We start from the raw sequence: 26,439 nt of genomic DNA, 5'->3' as shown, positions 1-26,439 counted from the left end.
ACACAGCTAATACATAACCTTGTTTAACTGTTACTGTTACGTACACAGCTAATGAGTAACCTTGTTCAACTGTTACTGTTACGTACACAGCTAATGAGTAACCTTGTTCAACTGTTACTGTTACATACACAGCTAATGTGTAACCTTGTTCAACTGTTACTCTTCCGTACGCAGCTAATGCATAACCTTGTTTGACTGTTACTGTTATGTACACAGCTAATGTGTAACCTTGTTCAACTGTTACTCTTCCGTACACAGCTAATGCATAACCTTGTTCAACTGTTACTGTTACATACACAGCTAATGTGTAACCTTGTTCAACTGTTACTCTTCCGTACACAGCTAATGCATAACCTTGTTTAACTGTTACTGTTATGTACACAGCTAATGTGTAACCTTGTTCAACTGTTACTCTTCCGTACACAGCTAATGCATAACCTTGTTTGACTGTTACTGTTATGTACACAGCTAATGTGTAACCTTGTTCAACTGTTACTCTTCCGTACACAGCTAATGTATAACCTTGTTTGACTGTTACTGTTATGTACACAGCTAATGTGTAACCTTGTTCAACTGTTACTCTTCCGTACACAGCTAATGCATAACCTTGTTTGACTGTTACTGTTATGTACACAGCTAATGTGTAACTTTGTTCAACTGTTACTCTTCCGTACACAGCTAATGCATAACCTTGTTTGACTGTTACTGTTATGTACACAGCTAATGTGTAACCTTGTTCAACTGTTACTCTTCCGTTACAGCTAATGTATAACCTTGTTTGACTGTTACTGTTATGTACACAGCTAATGTGTAACCTTGTTCAACTGTTACTCTTCCGTACACAGCTAATGCATAACCTTGTTTAACTGTTACTGTTATGTACACAGCTAATGTGTAACCTTGTTTAACTGTTACTGTTACGTACACAGCTAATGCATAACCTTGTTTAACTGTTACTGTTACGTACACAGCTAATGTGTAATCTTGTTTGACTGTTACTGTTACGTACACAGCTAATGCGTAACCTTGTTTAACTGTTACTGTTATGTACACAGCTAATGTGTAACCTTGTTTAACTGTTACTGTTACGTACACAGCTAATGCATAACCTTGTTTAACTGTTACTGTTACGTACACAGCTAATGTGTAATCTTGTTTGACTGTTACTGTTACGTACACAGCTAATGCATAACCTTGTTTGACTGTTACTGTTACGTACACAGCTAATGCATAACCTTGTTTAACTGTTACTGTTATGTGTAGGAAAGTCCTGATAATTATAGCATTATCTGGTCATGATATTGAATGAACAAAAATATATAAACCAGAAAATAGATTTTTGTAATGAAGTATTGTTAGATGGTCATACGAATATCTGACATAAAAAGGTTTCAGTCATAATACATCATGTTCTCACGTTGACAGAAAAAATGTCAACATAATGTAACATTTGTTAAAATTCAGATTATATTAAACAATCACTTGTGAATTATACTTACATTTCTAAAGCAAGAGAAGTACTTCCTACACTGAAGTTTATTTTATACTCAGTATCTCTAGAAACTTCTGTAACACTGGAAACAAATAAAACGAGAAATTCAAATATTACTTCAAAAAAAATAAATAATGTTTTACTTATGTATTATAAAGATAGAATTCAAATACTAAAACTACTTACCTACATAAAACAACAAATATAATAATGTTGTTTTAAACCTACTCACAAAGGAAGTTACTAATGTGTCTTATTTTGATAACTAGACCTGTGGTCCTACTCACAAAGGAAGTTACTAATGTGTCTTATTTTGATAACAAGACCTGTGGTCCTACTCACAAAGGAAGTTACTAATGTGTCTTATTTTGATAACAAGACCTGTGGTCCTACTCACAAAGGAAGTTACTAATGTGTTTTATTTTGATAACTAGACCTGTGGTACTACTCACAAAGGAAGTTACTAATGTGTTTTATTTTGATAACTAGACCTGTGGTCCTACTCACAAAGGAAGTTACTAATGTGTCTTATTTTGATAACAAGACCTGTGGTCCTACTCACAAAGGAATTTACTAATGTGTCTTATTTTGATAACAAGACCTGTGGTCCTACTCACAAAGGAAGTTACTAATGTGTCTTATTTTGATAACAAGACCTGTGGTCCTACTCACAAAGGAAGTTACTAATGTGTTTTATTTTGATAACTAGACCTGTGGTACTACTCACAAAGGAAGTTACTAATGTGTCTTATTTTGATAACAAGACCTGTGGTCCTACTCACAAAGGAAGTTACTAATGTGTCTTATTTTGATAACAAGACCTGTGGTCCTACTCACAAAGGAAGTTACTAATGTGTTTTATTTTGATAACTAGACCTGTGGTACTACTCACAAAGGAAGTTACTAATGTGTTTTATTTTGATAACTAGACCTGTGGTCCTACTCACAAAGGAAGTTACTAATGTGTCTTATTTTGATAACAAGACCTGTGGTCCTACTCACAAAGGAATTTACTAATGTGTCTTATTTTGATAACAAGACCTGTGGTCCTACTCACAAAGGAAGTTACTAATGTGTTTTATTTTGATAACAAGACCTGTGGTCCTACTCACAAAGGAAGTTACTAATGTGTTTTATTTTGATAACTAGACCTGTGGTACTACTCACAAAGGAAGTTACTAATGTGTTTTATTTTGATAACAAGACCTGTGGTCCTACTCACAAAGGAAGTTACTAATGTGTCTTATTTTGATAACAAGACCTGTGGTCCTACTCACAAAGGAAGTTACTAATGTGTTTTATTTTGATAACTAGACCTGTGGTACTACTCACAAAGGAAGTTACTAATGTGTTTTATTTTGATAACTAGACCTGTGGTCCTACTCACAAAGGAAGTTACTAATGTGTTTTATTTTGATAACAAGACCTGTGGTCCTACTCACAAAGGAAGTTACTAATGTGTTTTATTTTGATAACTAGACCTGTGGTCCTACTCACAAAGGAAGTTACTAATGTGTTTTATTTTGATAACTAGACCTGTGGTCCTACTCACAAAGGAAGTTACTAATGTGTCTTATTTTGATAACAAGACCTGTGGTCCTACTCACAAAGGAAGTTACTAATGTGTTTTATTTTGATAACTAGACCTGTGGTTCTACTCACAAAGGAAGTTACTAATGTGTTTTATTTTGATAACAAGACCTGTGGTCCTACTCACAAAGGAAGTTACTAATGTGTTTTATTTTGATAACAAGACCTGTGGTCCTACTCACAAAGGAAGTTACTAATGTGTTTTATTTTAATAACAAGACCTGTGGTCCAATAAAAACTTCAATAAGATTTTCTAACCACTGCTCAAATTCATTGTTTTTTTGTTCTATTTATATCAGTGCATGTTTCATGCACCTATACTTGTCTGTAGTCAAAGTTCATTCATTCAGATGTATTTCAGACATGATGAGTTTATCATAACTTAACATGCAGCAGTTTTGTTCAGGTTTGGTTTTTACAATTCAAAACCTGAACAATAGCTAACAACACCACTGAATCTTAAGTTATGATAAACGCATTAAGTTTTGAGTTCAACAAAAGGTGAAAACTTTGAGAAAAAATCAATTGTCAATAACTATCTGAATATGTGATTCACATGAGAGAGGATGATAAAGTTCACACCATAAGCAACAAATGGTGGACACCAAACATTAGCACACTGGTTGCTTTACAACACACAACGAAACACATAACCAGATCATGTGCAAATATGTGCTTCCTTTCTGGTTAAGGTAGTAACCTTACTGTGTCAGCTCACATGAATTATTTCATTTATTTTGCTTTAAAAAAGAAAAAACTGATTTAGTAGTTATTTTGTCTTAAAAAAACAGAAAAATACAGGTTAGATTAATCTGTGTCAGTTGTACAACATTAAAAGTTCTTAAACTATGTAGACTCTTTGTTAAACTAATTAACTGGTTCAGGCATATTCAGTATTCAGTTAGAAAATGTTATCAAAAATGATGCTTCCAGAAAATATTAACCAATTTACTGCTGATCTGCCTTATGGAGTACTGTCCATCCCTGACAGTTTACTGAACACAGAGTACTGTCCATCCCTGACAGTTTACAGTGTACAATTCATAACAACTGTACACATGTTTAAAGCAGCCACAGTGAAAGGGATAATTTCATATCTCAATACATTCTACTCTTTTGATTCACATACATACTTTTCTTGCATAAAGTTTTATTTTCCGTTTTTCCTGACAACTTTCTTCTACATAACTTCCAGTAGACTGCTGAAAAACTAACTATGTAGATCTTTGTGAGAACCTTACTAAAGAACATGATGATGTAATTATAACCCACATTAAAGTTTGGATGTGAACCTTACTAAAGAACATGATGATGTAATTATAACCCACATTAAAGTTTGGATGTCTTTGTCTCTTCTCATTAACAAAATGTCTTTACACTTTAACAGATTTGATCTAACAATTTTTATTTGACAGCAGTATATATGTGTGTGTGTTTTGTTATAGCAAAGCCACATCGGACTATCTACTGTGTCCTTTGAAGGGAATCGAACCCCCAATTTTAGTTTTGTAAATCCGAAAACTTACCACTGTCCAACCGAAGGATGACAGCAGTATGTAGCAACCAGATTCACATCGTCATAAACACGTTATGAAGACCGAACAAATATTAGATGTCAGTGAGATCTCAATAACATATAACACAAACATGTTTCTAGCACTGAAAAACAAGAAATGTGACATTCTATTGAATCTGAACTCTGAGAATTCAACTGACTTAGTTACTGATAATTAATGCTGTATGAACCTACAATGATCTCCATTATCAAGACATTATTACCAAAACCATTAAAACAATTCTTACACAAATTTGTTTTACCTTAAATTATGTCTTTTCAGTGTTTCAATTTGAAGGCTTCTCTGGGCCTGAAGAGGTGTTGCTGGGGAAAGTTGTTCACTATCCCTTCCACGAAAGAAACTTGAAAACATCACTCTTTGAATATATCGATGAAAAATAAACAGGATCACGTTTCATTATAATATACCAATACATTAGTGTTTTACATGCATATACTGTCTAACAATGTGTAAAAATAATATTAAATTTACTGGTAAACATCAAGAAATCTTTTAAGAATGACATCAAATTTACCCTACCTATTTAAAAACTTTCTGTGAACTATTGGATCTATGTCACAGACCTACCAAATCATTACACTGAGCAACCAACTAAGAAACAGTGATGGATCTTTTTAATTATTAACCATGAGAGTGGTTAATAAACCAGATTCAAAGAACATAAAAAGTCACCTTCACACGTTTTCGAACATTGCAAATCAAATAAACACAACATAACCATAAAAAACACGAAAATACTAAATAAAGAAACAAACATAAACAAATGCAAAATTAAAGAAGCCTTACTTATACAACAACTCAAGCCCAAAATAAAACAATACAAAGGAACACCTTTATATCTATATTAATAAATATAATCAAACATCTAAGCACGCCCTCTACATTCCTACACACAATTACACAACCCCCTTCAAACATGTGGTCAGCTATTGGTCAGTTACCTCTTTCTTTCTTTGTGAACCTGACAATGGCCAAAGAAGGTTGAAACATTGTTCACTCCTCTATACAGAATTTTCTCAACCCATACCAGCCATGTTTACATATATATAATTCATTCATTTGTTTTTCATACTGGTCCTTTCTAAGCCTACAGAAAAAGTGGCTATGAATATTTTATTAAAACCTGGAAAAACTTACTAACAAACTTCTGCACAGGTTCTATGGCAATTGTTAAGTTAATTCTTGACAGTAAAAAAGAAATTATCTTTCTTTCATTGTTACTCGCCAAGTTTCTCTTTGAAGCCATTCAAGTACTGAAACCTATGGCAAAAACAGTTAGATATACTGTGCCAAAATTATTGCACTGCTACTAAACAAATGAAGGTTGTATGGATATGTTCAAGGATATTCTTGAAAGTCAACATTTCCATTCACTAAAACTAAGTTCTTTACTACCAACACAAATTATTCAAAGCCATTCAAGCACTGTTATACTGGTCAGAAAGGTTTTGTTTCATTAAACATTGTGTAACAGAGTCTCCTGCCTCATGACTGCTGATTAGTTTTACCATAGAAAAATCACTGAATATTTTACCAAAACCTGAACAATAGTAATGAATGTAGTACTGAGTATGAGACAGGGTAGTTCTTAAAGTTAATTCAAGCACCTCTGTTTTTTTTGTTTTTTTTGGTACCAAATAATTTTTCTAAGCCTTTCATTTTCTGCCATTTAAAAACAATGTTTCACTAATGCACATTAATAAGAAAATTTGTGCAACTTATAGCATGTTAATTGGGAACTGCCACATTGAGGATTCATTTCTTAAGTTTGTTAAACACGTGAAACCTCGGGCACAAAACCACCTGGCTCAGTAAATAATGGTTGGGTGGAAAAAACTCAATGCAGTAATGAACTGCTGAAAAACATGTACATTTAATGGAATACATATTTATATATGTGGCTTCAAATTTCTTCTCAATAAATGGACTTTTAAAAATTCTTAAAAACAAGATAATAAATTAATTCAGAAAAGGAGAACAGGGATCATAATAAAATACAGAAACAAAGTGCAAAGACTTTATTTTTAAGTTGAATCAAAGTGCAAAGACTTTAATTTTAAGTTGAATCAAAGTGCAAAGACTATTTTTAAGCCTAAACTAAGGAATCTAAAAAAAATAAACAAACTAGACTGGGAATTATTATGTCAAATTGCTGTTTTAACTCCAGTAAAACCTACCAGTAAACATGAAGTCAGAATATGGGTTTATAACTTGAGAAAAGAATATATAAACTATTTCTAGCTTTGTTTATTCACTTTTGATCCCCCCAAAGAGTCCCTAGTTTTAGGCTTGAAAATAGTCTTTGCATTTTGATTTAATCTGTTTCTTTAGTTTTTTGAACTAGAGTATGAATAGCATCCATCAGAATAGATTCAAAATGAAAAGCATTTGAAAGAATTGGAGTCAAAGATTGTATATAATTTTGTACTTGGAAATATATCTTCCATTTTAAAGACAATTAGTTTGAGGTAAAAATGAGAAACTAAATTTGTAGAAAAATATGAAATTGTTTTGCAATGAAAATAATTTTAAAAAGATTTTACAGTTCCATACCATCCAAAATAAGTTTATAATTAAAGTCAGTGTAACGATCTTACACAGAAACAAAAGTGGTGGAAAGAGCACACCTTATGATATCAACTTCCAAAGATTTAAAGGGAGAAACACAATAAGTACCAATCAGAAATCAGTTTATAACTGACAGTATAGAAACACAAGGTACACGACAACCATGACAAGAACAATTGAAATCATAAAGTGACCTGAAAAATTAAATTAAGGTTTGAAATTAACCACAAATTATAATAATGTGGGAAAAATGCAAATTAGAAAAGTGTTTGAAATCATTTTCACTAGCCACTGATGTCCCACAATTCCAATGTAGAACCTTAAAGTCAGAGATCACAAAAAATGTCACATCACAAAAATCTTGTAGTTAAAAGATCTAATGTGTTTATACCACCTTAGTAATTATTCTAATTTGTACTGAGTTAGTACAGATTTGGTAACAACCATGTTGGACTTCCACTATAAAATAAACTGTCTAGTAGCGAAGAAGAAACATTGCATGGATAATATCATTTATCATAAGCAGCCTTAGTGCTTTGTGAGAACTACAAACTACGCTTCTTTATATTTGTTTACAAGAGTAATTGCTCTTATCCGTTAAACCACTAAAGTTTTATCAACACCACTCCTTTAACTTAATGTTATTTTCACAGTTGAGACAAGTTCATAAGTGCTAAATCACATACAATTTAATTAAATGTACGACTGGAAACAGCTTTGACATTCATTTTATTACTGTTACATTTCACTTTTACATCAATAACAGAGAGTTTGTTTCTTTTGAGTTTCATGCAAAACTACACGGAGAGCTATCTGCACTAGACATTCATAATTTATCAGTGTAAGACTAGAGGGAAGGCAGCTAGTCATCACCACCCACCAATAACTTATGGGCTACTCTTTTACCAGTGAATTATAGGATTGACCATTACATTATGACACTCCTGCTGCTGAATGGGCAAGCACGTTTCATGTTATGAGGATTTGAAAACCTGCAATCTTCAGATTACGAGTCAAGTGCCCTAATCTGGTCATGCTGAGCCTAATAATAGTGAGAATCTGAAATTTATTCACCATAACTATGCAAGGTGTTGAAAAATAATTAACATAACCATATTTATTTATTTCTTATCCAACTGTACAATAATGACAACAAACTTAAATTTTCAGCTCATTTTCCCAAGAAATGTTTTTGTAATTCATGATGATGAGAAACTCACTTGAAGTAAAAAATGAATTCTCAAGATAGATGGTATGGGTATTAAAAGTTTAATTAAAATAAAATACAGAACAACGTTTCGACGGAAGGGACTTTTGCTATCTCTGTATTGGGTTCTTTGTTTTACACGATTCATTAGAAACCAAACAAGCGTCATAAACGTTTTGTCTAACTTCCTTAACTCGCAGTAGTACCCAAATTGACAATCTTGAGAGTCGTTGGCCTTAGTAACCTTAACCAAATTAGCAGAAATTACAAAATGAAAAAATAACAAAAGAACGAATAATTAACACCCAAATATAACAAAAGTTAAATATATCTAAAGTTTAAAAGTTCAAATCTGGGGCCTACTTTTCCAAAAAATCCTCACTCAGTTAGGCCACAAACTTTCCATCGATGATTGGTAGTAATAGATTATTATCACTGATTAATAACATATCAGAACATGTAAGTGAAAAAAAATATTTCAACGTTACTCAGAATCCTGTGCAATTGAACACTTCTCATGCGAATCATATACGCATATGTTGTTACTAATCGTTTCTTGGAGGGATAGTTTATATATTTCATAATAAGCCTATAAAATATTTTATCAAAAATAAGTGTGTTTTCTTATAACAAAGCCACATCAGGCTATCTGCTGAGTACACCGAAGGGGAATCGAACGCCTGATTTTAGTGTTGTAAATCCATAGACTTACCGCTGTACTAGCGGGGAACTTATCAAAAATAAATATGTTAACAAAGTAAATTATTGTATTTGTTAAAAATTCAATACTATCGTAAAATTCCTTATTTCTATAGTACTTTATCCTCTTTCTGGAAGGTATATGTCTAAATAGATACAATTATGTACTCCGAAGATTAAAAGGTATTGTTTCGTATGTTTTTAATTGTGAAATTTTAAATGTCTGATTAATTTGATTGTTCAGGGTTTGTTTTATTTGAACGAAAAGCTACACAATCGGCTTTCTGCGCTTTGCTCATTGCGGGAATTAAACTTCAAAATTTAGCGCTATAATTACAATTATAATATCAGAAACTTCCGACTAAGACACCAGAGGAGGGGAGCAAGATCTGATAGTTTGAATTGTTAGATTCTTCAGAACGTAAATCCAAAAGTTTGTATAAATCGTAGTCCATACGTACTCTAAATTTTGAAGATGTGGGTTAAATAATACCAGCCCAATATTTAGCAATATTTGTTTTTTGACTCGTCATCTTCCCTCTAGTCCATAAGTTCAAAATTAGGGAAGGCTATTCGGAAACAGCTAGTTCTTTGTTCAGCTTTGTGCAAATATTTAGAAACAAACACATCCGAGATTTTAAAGGATAATGGTCTCTCTGTGGGATAGCGGTACGTTTACATAGTTACAACGCTAATATTTGTGGTTCGATTCCTTGCGGACATAGAAAATAGCTCAATGTGACTTTGCCCTGAAAAACAAAAACATTTAAAGGATAATATAATATTTAGTTCACATTTTAAACACATTAAATATTGGTTTCGAGCTTTTAGTGTTCCTTATGTAAGACACCAATTTTTTTATTTTTTGTTAATTACCAGAAAGCTGCACAATGGACTACCTTTAATATTATCATCCTAAAGATCAACTTTTGAATTTTAGCTATATAAGCCTGAAGGCTTATCTCAGAGCTACCATGGACTAAGACGTTAAATTAACCAATATAAAGATGTAGTAATTTTGTCGAATAAAGAAATTTTAAGTTGAAAATATATTTAATAATTTAATAAGAATACATTGTTATAAGACACAATTTTTACTATCCTAATTTAAATGTTAGTTAGAGGGAGGAATAAGAATGTTCAGATGAAACTAATCCGCCAGTGTCTAAAACGAAGATTAGATTATAAATACAAATGAGTTAGTTAGATGGTTGAGTAAGTTCCCTGTGAAAGAGTGAAGCAACAAGAAAATACAGAGTTGTTTCCTGGCAAAAGAACGAGCCATCATTGTATATTTACACAGGGGCAGTCTTAATTGTTCTGCTCCCCCGGACAGAATTCAGTAAAATGAGATCCCATAATGAGAAGAAAACTCAGAACTATAGTGAAAGGTATATCGTCGGTGGCCTTTCCATGTGTGGAGCACTGGGCATTTGCCAAATTAAATAAGGTTTGGTTTTAGTTTGGTTTTTAAATTTTGCGTAAAGTTACACGAGGGCTATCTGCCCTAGCCGTCCTTAATTTAGCAGTATATTTGTTTGTTTGTTTAGAATTAAGCACAAAGCTACACAATGGACTATCTGTGCTCTGCCCACCACGGTATGGAAACCCAGTTTTATTTCTAAGTCCGCAGACATACCACTGTGCCACTGGGGGGGCTTTAGCAGTGTAAGACTAGAGGAAGCCAGCTAATCATCACCACCCACCGGCAACTCTTGGACTACTCTTTTACCAACGAATAGTGGGATTGACCATTACATTATAAGGCCCCCACGGCTGAGAGGTCGAGCGTGTTTGGTTTGGCTAAATAAGTAACACTCAGTTATGACGAGAAAACCCACTTGTAGAGAAAAAATATATATGTAAAAACGGCTGGTTTGGGTTGAGAAAATTTATTTATGTAGAGGAGCGAACAACACTGCCTATGTATATACGCTTTTGAATCTGTGTTAACTATTGCATATATTAAGTCACTTTTTACAAGTTGATTTTCATATACGTACAGTGCAAATAGCGTGAAAGCGAACGTAATACAGAGTTTTCGGGGCAGCCTATCCATATTTGTGAATGATGAAGGGATGACACCTAACAACCACGCAGGCTTTGATAAACTCAATTACAGTACTTAAATAACATAACGTTAAAAAATATATGAATATGATGACGGTAATAATAATAAATAAGCTAATACGTTAGTGTGAAATAATAAATATATAATATCAGAAAATATTACGTCCTTTATTATTTGCTTAATTTTATTATTTATTTAATTTGTTATTTAATTTTAACAGCACCAGCTTCTCGAAATTGTTATACGTCTATCCAGCTACTTCTGGCTTCAAAATGTTTTTCTTAATTGAGAAAACGCCCTCTACATTTGTACTTGGTAGAATGGGCATACTAAAGTAAAGAAAAAGAGATTTAAAAGTCGGTGAGAGTCTAAATAAAAATATTCAAAGCTTGTGATTAAAAAAAAAAAATGGAAGGAAGCATTTCCTTAACCATCAAATCGGTTACGAGTGCATTTATTCTACATTAGCCAACCCTCAAGGCGCTAACAGCAGTGAAGGTTCCAAACATTTGTTGTTCTGTTTCATTTTTCTCTTACCGAAAATATGAGCCCATGTGTTTGATGCTTCAAATGACGTTTGGTTGATGAGTTTACCTCCGTCTTCTCTTTTGATACACAGTTAAAAACTTCTGAGTTTCGGGAAATCTTTGTAACTAATTTGTTTTCTTAGATTAAAATATACTTTCTCACTGTAAATATTATCTTTTGACAAAGAACAATTAACACTGCAACAAAACCTTTTGAGACTGGGATTCTCTTGCACTTCCAACAAATTCAAAATAGTTGGGGTCCAGCATAGCCAAGTGGTTAAGGCACTCGACTCGTTATCCGAGGGTCGCGAGTTCGAATCCCTATCACACCAAACATGCTCGCCCTTTCAGCTGTGGGGGCGTTGTAATGTACGATCAATCCCACTATTCGTTGGTAAAAGAGTAGCCCAAGAGCTGGCGGTAGGTGGTGATGACTACTTGCTTTCTCTCTAGTCTTACACTGCTAAATTAGGGACGGCTAGCGCAGATAACCCTTGTGTAACTTTGCACGAAATTCAAACCAAAATAGTTTTTTTATGTGAACCCAGGGCTGTTATTGTAGAGAACAGTTTCAATTCTGAAAAAATACGTTCACGGCAGGAGCTGCATCGTGGACACTTTTTATTGTTTTTCATAAGTAAAATATAACGTAAGTACAATTATATACAATATATTATATAAGATATAAAATTATATGTTAATATATTACCAGCGAAAGTACCTGTTTCCATTATCGGGAAGTGCTAAAGTTAGTCTATAAATTTAAATTAATTAATGAACTTTAAAATGGTTCATTGTATTCCACCAATGGTGTCACTCAGAGTGTTTTGTTTGTTTGTTTGGTAATTTCGCACAAAGCTACTCGAGGGCTATCTGTGCTAGCCGTCCCTAATTTAGCAGTGTAAGACTAGAGGGAAGGCAGCTAGTCATCACCACCCACCGCCAACTCTTGGGCTACTCTTTTACCAACGAATAGTGGGATTGACCGTCACATTATACACCCCCACGGCTGGGAGGGCGAGCATGTTTAGCGCGACGCGGGCGCGAACCCGCGACCCTCGGATTACGAGTTGCACGCCTTACGCGCTAGGCCATGCCGGGCCAGTCACTCAGAGCTAAACCTCTGATCTTAATAAAACGACCGATTACCGCGAAAAGTAATTGTTGACCATTTTGGTCCTACTAAGAGACTATCAACAATAACATACTCGTATAGTAAATCTACATTTTTATTATTTAAGTTATGTCACATTTTGAAATATGAATGATTACTTTATAACAATTTAATTTAGAATATCCTGCTTGTGAAATAACATTTACCATCATCATTATTCATGTTTAATAGTTTCACTTTGAGTTAACTTCCTGATAAAGCATGTTTTAATACAATTTACAGCTTTTACAGTAAAACAGATTAGTTTTAGAACAAGTACAACGTTTCAATCACTCGTGCGAACATTATCAAGTAAACAAGTTTTTACAGTAATGTGTATGTGTTTTCTTACAGTAAAGCCACATCAGGCTATCTGCTGTGTCCACCGAGGGGAATCGAGCCCCTGATTTTAGTGTTGTAAATTTGTAGACTTACCGTTGTCCCAGTGGGGGATATTTTTATAGTAAAGAACGTTTTAGTATGTAAATCAACATTCAACAACCTACATAAATTCTATAATTGATTGCTGTTACTTATTCATGTAAATATCAATTCGCGTAAAATTTCAGATAATTTATGTATGGCTGAACAAACAAACAAAAACAAAGGTGAATAAATTTGTAAAAAATTGGGAATATTTTATGCAAAATATTTACATAAGCTTAGGAATGCATAAGGAATTAACGGTCAAAGGTATATGGAAATGTTACTGAGTATTTGTTAAACTTGTTGGATTGTTTGATATTATTAATAAAGTTTCTTTGACTTTCCTTCTGTTATTGTCGGGCTTACGGTTTAGTATTGTGACGTTCTGTTCAGAAGAAACTGTGTTTATTTTTTACTCGTATGCTCATGGACTTTGAACCCGTCACACCAAACATGCTCGCCTTTTCAGTCGGGGGGCGTTATAACGTGACGGTCAATCCCACTATTCGTCGGTAAAAGAGTAGCCTAATAGTTGACGATGGGTGGTGATGACTTCCCTTTCCTCTAGTCTTACACTACTAAATTAGAGGACGAGCATATTAAGGGGCAAGCATATTTGGTGCGACGGGGATCCTAATCCTCGACCCTCAGATTACGAGTCGAACGTCTTAGCCCACTTGGCCATGATGGATCACCTATCTAGACAGACTCTCGACATGATCCAATATGTTTTCCATGGTTTCTCCTCCCCTTCAATTTTCGAGTTACAATTTTTTCTTCCTTCATATCGTGTCCAAGAAACTCCAACCGTCTTTTTATTATGTTAGTATTAATATTCACTAGCTTCCTTCAGTTTGTTTTGGTTTGTTTGTTTTGGAATTTCGCACAAAGCTACTCGAGGGCTATCTGTGCTAGCCGTCCCTAATTTAGCAGTGTAAGACTAGAGGGAAGGCAGCTAGTCATCACCACCCACCGCCAACTCTTGGGCTACTCTTTTACCAACGAATAGTGGGATTGACCGTAACATTATAACGCCTCCACGGCTGGGAGGGCGAGCATGTTTGGCGCGACTCGGGCGCGAACCCGCGACCCTCAGATTACGAAGCGCACGCCTTAACGCGCTAGGCCATGCCAGGCCTTAGCTTCCTTCAGCAACCTGATGTTAACAATATTGATATATCATAAAAATAATAAAAAACAACAGATACAAACTTACAGTAATAAAGTTGTAATTTATCTATCAAAATTATTTTTTTTTGTTTGCGCGTTCTTGACACAGGTGTAATTCAGTTCTTTGTTGGTGTTTTGCTTTTTTTTATTCACCTTTATACATACAATCTCAAGTTTTACATTTTCAACAGGGGGCTGCATATTTAATCAAATTTTTATATTTTAGGCTTAACTGTAAGTGGTGTTAAAGAGGACGTAGGGTAATTGTAAGATTGAGTTAGGTGGAAAGTGAGTTATTTTTTCTATTTCGCTTTTAGTTTTTATGGAACATATGCAAAGAAGTTTAAACCTAGACCGTATTACTCATGTTTTCTTAAGATTTCTGACAAATTGACATAGCCTTTTCAAAATTCAAATCATTTTCGGTTGTTAAACTTATAAATAATTTTGTATTTGATTCACTCTGAAAAGAAAGAACTACAGCACATATAACTTAAGTTACAATATATAGGCCTACAAAATGACAATTTAGTTCAGCTTGATATTTGCAGTGATGCTAAGTATAAAAATCATATGTGATGGTTTTTTATTTTAATTTATTTTTGTGATTGTAAAATCACTAAATCATTTTACTTCAATTTTAAATTGTAAATGGAACTTGATTGGAAAACATCGTTATGGTGTGAATGCTTTTTTGTAGGTGATAGAACTGATTATAATTAATTATACTTGTGACATATGACCTTAGCATGCGTATTAGCATGACTCATGGGCATATGATGTCTTAAACTCTAAAGTGCTTATTTAATCAGTTCATTTGGGTTTTTCTAAAACAAGTTTCAACTCTGCCTTATCGTTTTTGATATTATTGGCTTTGCTGTAATTTGCTTAAATATTGTATTTTGATCTAAACATTAGTTATTATATTGTTTATATTAATAATACTATCTTTAGTAATAGTTCATGTAGCTTCTACATGATACAGACCACTACTGGCAAAAACGGTAATGGTACAGTTTAGTAAATTTGAAAGTTATGATTGGAGATTTATATGCTTAAATAGATAACATATATTGACCAGTCAGCATAAAACCATTAAAAAGCAAAAACCATGACAATCATAAGATTATAAATTAGTATTTCATAATAAAACTGATTTTATTAAATGGAGTTTATATTTAAAATTTACAAGAAACGTTTGTATGCTAAGTTGCACTGAGAAGAGAATTTTCCCATCTAATGTGTTAAACTGGTTTTATAACTAAGATTTCTGTTCTTCAGACTTCATTAAGATAGATGACTAATGGGAGTGCAACACTGGACCTGAATTTTGTTGAATATCTAATCTGAAGTTGTTAAAAATAAATTGGAAATTTGTATAAGCATTAATTTCATGAAATTTGTTCTGTTGAAGGCAGGATAACAGACTTGTTAATACCAGTCATAAGTAGGCCTAATTGATAATGAAGTTACCTTAAGTAACTTACAAGAATATCTTAATCAACCCTGTAGCCATATATATATTATAACTCAACATACTAGGTATATTTTCAAGAAATTTATCAAGCCCTTAGTGTAAGCCTCAAGATCTATTGCATATAAAAAAACAATTTTTTAAATTAAGTATTTAAGGTAAAGGTTCCTCAAAATACTAATTTTTTTTATTACAGCAGTTTTCGTAGAATAATTTCTAGATCTTCCTAAGTAAACACCACAAGGTTTTTAGTAAGAGGGAGAAACTTTGTACTTCATTTCATATTTTCTCTAAGTTTGGTAAAATAATTTCCAGTGAAAGATGAGAAACATAAAAATGCTTTTTCTACAAGAATGGAGATTGCAACAGACAGTAACAGTTATCTTAAGAGCTATAAGTCTCTTTCATCAAATGCTTTCAATTAAGTTCCAAGTTTTTGATATTTATATTTTAATTTATTGTGTCCATCACACCTAAAGGGAACCTATTCCAAAGGTTATTCTGTTAGAGAAATAAATACGTCTTAGCTGAAGATGACTCCTACCCTGCCATAGTTTGTGCATACCCTTGTCCTGCCATTTTAACCATTAAATACCAAAAAAAAAATGAGACATGAACACTACCAATTCTCTTAACTATTTTACTATGGACTTTGTGTAACATACATGAGTTTGTCTACACATTTGCACATGTTAAGTATTTGCCCTATAACTTTATACAGCTTGTATATCTTCACAAAATTTGGTAAACCTTTAGTAAAGATTACAAGTATTTTAACATATTAAAATAAACAATCTCACCTTGGATGTGCCAAGTGTATCAAACTTTCAAAAGAAGCAAGATAGCAACTTACCCCAGAAAACCCTCCTTCCCACACGTTTCCTACATTAATTTAAGATAACCTTTATCTTTGTGTAACTTTAGATATAATCATAATATTCAAACATTGATGTGTATGTGTTTGGGTATTTTTTTAATATTTATTGTAGATTAAACCTTAACAGCAATGTTTAAATGTATAAACAATACAATAAACATGCTAGTGTGCAGTAAGTCCTGTCCTTACTAGATAAAAACATCTCAGCCACTTTATCTGATTCTTCTTCTGCCTGTAGAGTTGCGACTCCTAAACGCACCCGGAGTGTTGAAGGTGTATAGGCATCAGCAAACATGTCAAACATCTGACTAGCATCGTCAAATTCCTTCCGAAGACTCTGAAACTCTTCCAACTATAAAATGTCCACTACTGCTTGTTTATAATGTAATACAAAGACATCAACAATTAAAAAACACTTTGTTCTATCTGGCTTATTTTTAGATCATATAATGGTGAATACCCAATATATTGATTATATATGATCATAAAATACAAATATTTATCTTATCAGAATGTCTTCTCATACATACGCATGTCTGTCTGTTACAGTATAACAATGGAATGTTATCACATTAATTATCACTTTTTAACATAAGGCATTACATACAGACTAAAAACACACAGTACAGCCAGACTTTAACCACAGCTACTACATACAGACTAAAAACACAGTACAGCGTGACTTTAACCACAGCTACTACATACAGATTAAAAACACAGTACAGCCACTTTAAACACAGCTATTATATACAGACTAAAAAACATACAGTACAGCCAGACTTGAACCACAGCTATTACATACAGGTTGATAAACAGATAGTGCAGCCTCTTTAAACACAGCTATTATATACAGACTAAAAAACATACAGTACAGCCAGACTTGAACCACAGCTATTACATACAGGTTGATAAACAGATAGTGCAGCCTGACTTTAAGTGCAGTTATTACATACAGACTAAAAACACATAGTACAGCCTGACTTTAACCACAGCTATTACATACAGACTAAAAACACACAGTACAGCCTGACTTTAACCACAGCTATTACATACAGGTTGATAAACACACAGTACATCCTGACTTTAACCACAGCTATTGCATTCAAACTAAAAAACACACAGTACAGCCAGACTTTAACCACAGCTATTATATACAGACTAAAAACACACAGTAAACCCTGACTTTAACCACAGCTATTACATACAGGTTGATAAACAGATAGTGCAGCCTGACTTTAAGTGCAGTTATTACATACAGACTAAAAACACATAGTACAGCCTGACTTTAAGTGCAGTTATTACATACAGACTAAAAACATACAGTACAGCCAGACTTGAACCACAGCTATTACATACAGGTTGATAAACAGATAGTGCAGCCTCTTTAAACACAGCTATTATATACAGACTAAAAAACATACAGTACAGCCAGACTTGAACCACAGCTATTACATACAGGTTGATAAACAGATAGTGCAGCCTGACTTTAAGTGCAGTTATTACATACAGACTAAAAACACATAGTACAGCCTGACTTTAACCACAGCTATTACATACAGACTAAAAAACACACAGTACAGCCTGACTTTAACCACAGCTATTACATACAGGTTGATAAACACACAGTACATCCTGACTTTAACCACAGCTATTGCATTCAAACTAAAACACACAGTACAGCCAGACTTTAACCACAGCTATTATATACAGACTAAAACACACAGTAAACCCTGACTTTAACCACAGCTATTACATACAGGTTGATAAACAGATAGTGCAGCCTGACTTTAAGTGCAGTTATTACATACAGACTAAAAACACATAGTACAGCCTGACTTTAAGTGCAGTTATTACATACAGACTAAAAACACATAGTACAGCCTGACTTTAACCACAGCTATTACATACAGACTAAAAACACACAGTACAGCCAGACTAACCACAGCTACTACATACAGACTAAAGAATACACAGTACAGCCTGACTTTAACCACAGCTATTACATACAGGTTGATAAACACAGTACATCCTGACTTTAACCACAGCTATTGCATTCAAACTAAAAACACACAGTACAGCCAGACTTTAACCACAGCTATTATATACAGACTAAAATACACAGTAAGCCAGGCTTTAACCACAGCTATTATATACAGACTAAAACACACAGTACAGCCAGACTTTAACTACAGCTATTATATGCAGACAAAAAAACATACAGTACAGCCAGACTTTAACCACAGCTATTACATACAGGTTGATAAACAGATAGTGCAGCCTGACTTTAAGCACAGTTATTATATACAGATTAAAAACAGATAGCACAGCCAGACTTGAACCACAGCTATTACATTCAAACTAAAAAACACACAGTACATCCTGACTTTAACCACAGCTATTGTATACAAATTAAAAACACAGTACAGCCAAACTTTAACCACAGCTATTATATACAGACTAAAAAACACACAGTACAGCCTGACTTTAACCACAGCTATTATATACAGGGTGAACAAGACACACTGCACCTATACTCTAACCCAAGGCTTTACATGCAGGGTGAACAAGACACACTGTACCCATACTCTAACCCAAGGCTTTACATACAGGGTGAACAAGACACACTGTACCCATACTCTAACCCAAGGCTTTACATACAGGGTGAACAAGACACACTGTACCCATACTCTAACCCGTGGCTTTACATACAGGGTGAACAAGACACACTACACCAATACTCTAACCCAAGGCTTTACATACAGGGTGAACAAGACACACTACACCAATACTCTAACCCAAGGCTTTACATACAGGGTGAACAAGACACACTACACCAATACTCTAACCCAAGGCTTTACATACAGGGTGAACAAGACACACTACACCAATACTCTAACCCAAGGCTTTACATACAGGGTGAACAAGACACACTACACCAATACTCTAACCCGTGGCTTTACATACAGGGTGAACAAGACACACTGCACCTATACTCTAACCCAAGGCTTTACATACAGGGTGAACAAGACACACTGTACCCATACTCTAACCCGTGGCTTTACATACAGGGTGAACAAGACACACTACACCAATACTCTAACCCGTGGCTTTACATACAGGGTGAACAAGACACACTGTACCCATACTCTAACTCAAGGCTTTACATACAGGGTGAACAAGACACACTGTACCCATACTCTAACCCAAGGCTTTACATACAGGGTGAACAAGACACACTACACCAATACTCTAACCCAAGGCTTTACATACAGGGTGAACAAGACACACTACACCAATACTCTAACCCGTGGCTTTACATACAGGGTGAACAAGACACACTACACCAATACTCTAACCCAAGGCTTTACATACAGGGTGAACAAGACACACTACACCAATACTCTAACCCAAGGCTTTACATACAGGGTGAACAAGACACACTACACCAATACTCTAACCCAAGGCTTTACATACAGGGTGAACAAGACACACTACACCAATACTCTAACCCAAGGCTTTACATACAGGGTGAACAAGACACACTACACCAATACTCTAACCCAAGGCTTTACATACAGGGTGAACAAGACACACTACACCAATACTCTAACCCGTGGCTTTACATACAGGGTGAACAAGACACACTGTACCCATACTCTAACCCAAGGCTTTACATACAGGGTGAACAAGACACACTACACCAATACTCTAACCCAAGGCTTTACATACAGGGTGAACAAGACACACTACACCAATACTCTAACCCGTGGCTTTACATACAGGGTGAACAAGACACACTACACCAATACTCTAACCCAAGGGTTTACATACAGGGTGAACAAGACACACTACACCAATACTCTAACCCGTGGCTTTACATACAGGGTGAACAAGACTCACTACACCAATACTCTAACCCAAGGCTTTACATACAGGGTGAACAAGACACACTACACCAATACTCTAACCCAAGGCTTTACATACAGGGTGAACAAGACACACTACACCAATACTCTAACCCGTGGCTTTACATACAGGGTGAACAAGACACACTACACCAATACTCTAACCCAAGGCTTTACATACAGGGTGAACAAGACACACTACACCAATACTCTAACCCAAGGCTTTACATACAGGGTGAACAAGACACACTACACCAATACTCTAACCCAAGGCTTTACATACAGGGTGAACAAGACACACTACACCAATACTCTAACCCGTGGCTTTACATACAGGGTGAACAAGACACACTACACCAATACTCTAACCCAAGGGTTTACATACAGGGTGAACAAGACACACTACACCAATACTCTAACCCAAGGCTTTACATACAGGGTGAACAAGACACACTACACCAATACTCTAACCCAAGGCTTTACATACAGGGTGAACAAGACACACTACACCAATACTCTAACCCGTGGCTTTACATACAGGGTGAACAAGACACACTGTACCCATACTCTAACCCAAGGCTTTACATACAGGGTGAACAAGACACACTACACCAATACTCTAACCCAAGGCTTTACATACAGGGTGAACAAGACACACTACACCAATACTCTAACCCAAGGCTTTACATACAGGGTGAACAAGACACACTGTACCCATACTCTAACCCGTGGCTTTATATATACAGATATAACAGCAGAGAGAACACCCAGACTTTAACCAAAAGCTTGGGAATTAATGTCTACTCTTATTTCCATATTTTACCTTTTCCAAAAGTTCCTTCTTGTGTTCTTCAATGATAGGTTTTTTGCCAAGATTTTCACCTTAAAATATACAATTTAACAAACATGAAATGTTTTCTACCATTCAAATTAAAACACGAAAATTACAGTGAAACAAACAGCGTATAACATTTCTAATATTCATTATAGCACTAAACTAGATTACGTTTTCTAGTAATAGGAATTAAAATACAAGTTTCCACTAATAAAGAATAAAATATCTCGAGATGCTTCTAGATCCACAATTATTAATTAGTGAGAATTCTACTTTAATAAAACCCAAAAATTGTGTATAGAATGGGGGGGAAGCATTAAAGTAAATAATGAAATTAAACATTTAAACAATTCACACAGATGTAATAGGTACAAACATACAAAACACTATATACAGGTTATAAAGAGACTTCACTAAATGAAGCCTCCAGGTATTCCACATTAAGTTTAGGTGAAAATTCAAGATATGAGACAGAATTCATCTTCTCATTAGATAGTTAGCACTACTATCTTGAATATTTGCAAGCCTGTACGTTGCTATGCTGTTTAAATCACAGTGTAAAGTTTGTTTGCTTTTTTTTCTTCATGTACCACAGAATGTTCTTTAAGTCAGGGTGTAAACTCAGTGGTGAACAACAAACTTTTCCATGTACCATTAATGGTGTTTAAATCAGGGTGTAAAATCAATGGTGAACAACAAACTTTCATGTACCATTAATGCTGTTTAAATCAGCTGATTTATGAGGCAGCCATGTCACCTGGACCTTCTTGGGTATGGTGGCCTCTGTTTACTTGAAGTGTCTTATGTACTGAATCAGAGATGGTGGCCTGTGTTTACCTGAGACGTGTTATGTATTGAATCAAACATGGCAGCCTGTGTTTACCTGAGATGTTTTATGTACTGAATTAAACATGGTTGCCTGTGTTTACCTGAGACGTCTCATGTGTTGAATCAAACATGGTGGCCCGTGTTTACCTCTTTACATTTTTATAAATGATCCTTTAAATATACTTACTTCAATATACGAGATACGAATAACCAACTGAAAGCTCAGAATGTCCACCTAATGGTCTTCTAAGCCACAGCAGTGTGTTAGAAGACCATCAAGTTCTTTTGACTTAAAATTTCAGACAGGTAGGTTGTGTCTTTAATATGCTTGAAATTTCCATTCTTAAACCAAAATGCAACTTAGATACTAAGTTTGATAAATTATAGGGTAATTCTGTGGTACCAATATCATAATTTATGGTTTTTTGGTTATTTCAAGTGTATATATTAAAACCTAAAAATTATTTCACTTCATATACTCCATGTGAGAAATTTTAAAAGGCTTAGTAACCTGTGTCAAGCAGCAACAGAGTTCAAAGTTCGTAACTAGAAGAGATAATTGTTTGCTTTACTTCACTTTAAAGACTACAGGTCAGTCTAATATTATTGAATATAGTAACAAGAGTGCATGTGTGCCTCTTCATTGTATCTTCTCTCCTGTTAGCCAGGTACAGCTAAAAGAACAATACAATAAAAATATACGTTTTTTTGTTTGTTTTGGAATTTTGCACAAAGCCACATGAGGGCTATCTGCACTAGCCATCCTTAACTTAACAGTTTAAGACTAGAAGGAAGACAGTTAGTCATCACCATTGACCACCAACTGTTGGGCTACTCTTTTACCAATGAATAGTGAGACTGACCATCACCTTTTAATGTCCCCATTGCTAAAATGGCAAAAATGTTTGATGTGATGGGGTTCAAACCCAAAACCCTCAGATTAGGAGTCGAGCACACTAACCATGCCTGGCAATAAATATATACAAGTGTACAACATTACAAGATGTAAGTTATTTAGTCTAAATATTTAAGTTTTTGTGTCATGTTATCAAATTAGAACAAAACAAACAATTTATATTTATTTTGTAATTTATTATGGTGGTCACGAGACCTGTATAGAAATTCATTAGTAAAAATAACAGATAAATAAAAGAAGCATTTGATAAAACTATCTGAACATTATAAAGATTTTGTATGTGAAATCTAAATATTGTCTGATGCATAAAAGTATTTTTAATCTTGAAACCAAAATTATTCTACATGTTGGACAGGAAATGTGCAAAAAGAAAAAAACATTACTTAAAAACCTTACAATTTAAATCTAAAAACTTTGATATTATGTATAAAAAATTCTTGTAATATTTATTGATAACCTGTCAAATTTCATTAACATGTGCTTACTGACTTGAAAGTTATAGCATGAAAATTATAACAAAATTGTTATGAGGTCAGTTCCAGAGACTGTACTCAAAAAGAGTTAAAATTTGTATAAAGAAATATATTTTTTGTTTTAACTAATAATAACACATTAGCATCCTTTCACTCTCATTTCTGATTCATGAATAGAAATCATTTATTTTGAAAATACATTTATTATTAATCTACTTACAAGCTAATTCTTCATTTTGTTGTACTAGTTGATGTCGCAGATCATACAACTGTTTAACTTCTGGAAGGTCTTCGAGATAGTTGTCTAACTCTTTTTCCTCTTTTATGTTTTCAAGTTCAGGAATACTGATAAACATATGCACTTAAATAACTAAATCAAAATTCTTAAGTTATTGTTAATACCAGATGACTTGTAAATAACAGAATCTACTGTAAGATTTATTAAGTTTCAACAATATTTACAAATATAATTTGGGATTCACATAAAAGAAATTTTGTATTTATTGTTAAGAAACGATTTACTAACTGTTCATAGTGATAGACTGTACATATATACTACACAGTGAAATACAAAACCATTACACTGACACTTTTTTTTCAGTTTGTTAACTTTAATAACAATATTTGTTTGAGAACTAACCACTCTGTAAGAGGTTAAACACCAGAACTAAATTATCATATCTGTAAAATTAGTAGAAATTACAATTTGTTTATAAATAAATTTTAAAATACTTTGTGCATCAAGCAATGGCTTTAACTTAATTTCTAATTATAGAACTTGAAACAAACCTAGTTTAGTACCAAGTGTGTGTAAGTGAAACCAGCAGAAGTAAGTTTTCATTATTAAGAAATTCATAAACCAATTCTTACACACCTCTAAATTTTCAAAAACTGCTGTGATTGATTCATAGTAAAGAGTGATCAAAAACGTTCTAGAAAAACACCTTCTCATTACTAAAACATTCTAGAAAAACAAGATGGAAACCTACTATATGAACTGGAACATTCTAAAAAAACACCTTCTCATTATTTGAACATTCTAGAAAAACACGATGCAAAACTACTATATGAGCTGGAACATTCTAGAAAACACCTTCTCATTTTTAGAACATTCTAGAAAAACAAGATGGAAAACTACTAGATGAGCTGGAACATTCTAGAAAAACACCTCATTACTAAAACATTCTAGAAAAACAAGATGGAAAACTACTACATGAGCTGGAACATTCTAGAAAAACACCTTCTCATTATTAGAATATTCTAGAAAAACAAGATGGAAAATTGGAAACTTAATAGGTCCTCCACATAACAAGGATTGGTTAGAACCTTCTACATAACAAGGATTGGTTAGAACCTTCCACATAACAAGGATTGGTTAGAACCTTCCACAAAGAAAAATGAAGAGCTAAGATTTATTTGAAAGATTAGTGTCTTTTTTTTAAAACTCAAAATGGCATTTGGATCAATTACTAGTCTTGAGGGAAGTTTCTTTAAGAATAACTGGAAGTTCTATTGTGTTTTAATAGAAAATGAGAAACCTCACCAGCAAGTCAGATTTGACAGTTTCAAGACGAATTTCAAAGTGATCAAAGAACACATTTAGTAATTAAACCAAGATCACTTGAAATAGGAAGAATCTGATGAAATGTGAAAACCACCCATAACCAGAGGATCTATGTGAATCTTCAAAATGTGAAGTCACTATAAATCAATAAATCTACATGATCTTCAAAATGTGAAGTCACTATAAATCAATAAATCTATAGGATCTTCAAAGTGTGAAGTCACCATAACTTAATAATTGGTCCTGTCACTGAAGCAAGAGATCTAGAAACATAAATAGCAGTAAGCCATCCTGTAAAAGAACTATGGGACAGTCAAAAAGCCAATGTAGAAAATGAAGAATGGAGATGAGCTCCATCTACATAAGATTCCTTGGATTCTAGAATTCCTGCTAAACAGATGGAGAAAAGGACCACCTCTTAGATCTCTAAGGATCTATGCAGGATAGCAAATTCCCTCCAGTAAGGCATCTCTCTCCAAAAGACTCCAGAAACAAATTTGTCAAAATACCAAAGAGGGAACAGAAGTGTATAACATAACCAAAGTGAAAGTCAATTATTGATTACGATTTTCCACAATCTAGACAAGATCTACAATATCTCTCACACAACAGTTGTTAAAAATGGAAAACTGTTGTAAGTACCAGATTAATTCAGGAAAAGATTGTTTAAGATGAATAGTAGTATCTTCTCTACAGCCACAAATTAGAAGTGTCTAACCTCTGAGTTCAAATAATGGTTCACCAGACAATGGAAAACCAGGGTCTAACCTCTGAGTTCAAATAATGGTTCACCAGACAATGGAAAACCAGGGTCTAACCTCTGAGTTCAAATAATGGTTCACCAGACAATGGAAAACCAGGGTATAACCTCTGAGTTCAAATAATGGTTCACCAGACAATGGAAAACCAGGGTATAACCTCTGAGTTCAAATAATGCTTCACCAGACAATGGAAAACCAGGGTCTAACCTCTGAGTTCAAATAATGCTTCACCAGACAATGGAAAACCAAGATATACTGATTGAATAAAGGAGTAAAACAAGGTCTGACGACACCCTCCCTCACATGATCTGCAAGAAGCAGGA

General features: G+C 34.0%; 2 protein-coding genes across 3 annotated transcripts in view; both read right to left on the bottom strand.

The window, feature by feature from the left end:
- The window catches only part of LOC143230194 (vacuolar protein sorting-associated protein 37A-like), a 36,377-nt gene extending 27,207 nt beyond the window's left edge, over window positions 1-9,170 (bottom strand). Inside the window, exons 1-3 of one of the 2 annotated variants that reach the window (XM_076463326.1) lie at window positions 8,798-9,170; window positions 4,901-5,014; window positions 1,500-1,574 (exon numbers count right to left, since the gene is read on the bottom strand). In XM_076463326.1, coding sequence (XP_076319441.1) covers window positions 1,500-1,574; window positions 4,901-5,010 — 185 coding nt within the window. In that variant the 5' untranslated portion in view covers window positions 5,011-5,014; window positions 8,798-9,170. The remainder of the gene's footprint in view (window positions 1-1,499; window positions 1,575-4,900; window positions 5,015-8,797) is intronic. The other variant, XM_076463327.1, reaches the window with a different exon arrangement.
- Window positions 7,512-26,439, bottom strand: part of LOC143227909 (E3 ubiquitin-protein ligase SH3RF1-like) — a 67,529-nt gene continuing 48,601 nt past the window's right edge. Inside the window, exons 7-11 of the mRNA XM_076459267.1 lie at window positions 25,580-25,646; window positions 24,012-24,136; window positions 21,563-21,621; window positions 17,024-17,186; window positions 7,512-7,546 (exon numbers count right to left, since the gene is read on the bottom strand). Of these exons, the coding sequence (XP_076315382.1) occupies window positions 7,512-7,546; window positions 17,024-17,186; window positions 21,563-21,621; window positions 24,012-24,136; window positions 25,580-25,646 (449 nt within the window). The remainder of the gene's footprint in view (window positions 7,547-17,023; window positions 17,187-21,562; window positions 21,622-24,011; window positions 24,137-25,579; window positions 25,647-26,439) is intronic.

Source organism: Tachypleus tridentatus, chromosome 10 (genome assembly GCF_004210375.1).
Source record: "Tachypleus tridentatus isolate NWPU-2018 chromosome 10, ASM421037v1, whole genome shotgun sequence".
Classification (NCBI taxonomy): domain Eukaryota; kingdom Metazoa; phylum Arthropoda; class Merostomata; order Xiphosura; family Limulidae; genus Tachypleus; species Tachypleus tridentatus.
Note: the sequence above shows the minus strand (reverse complement) of the source record. Positions and strands in the feature narration are given on the sequence as shown.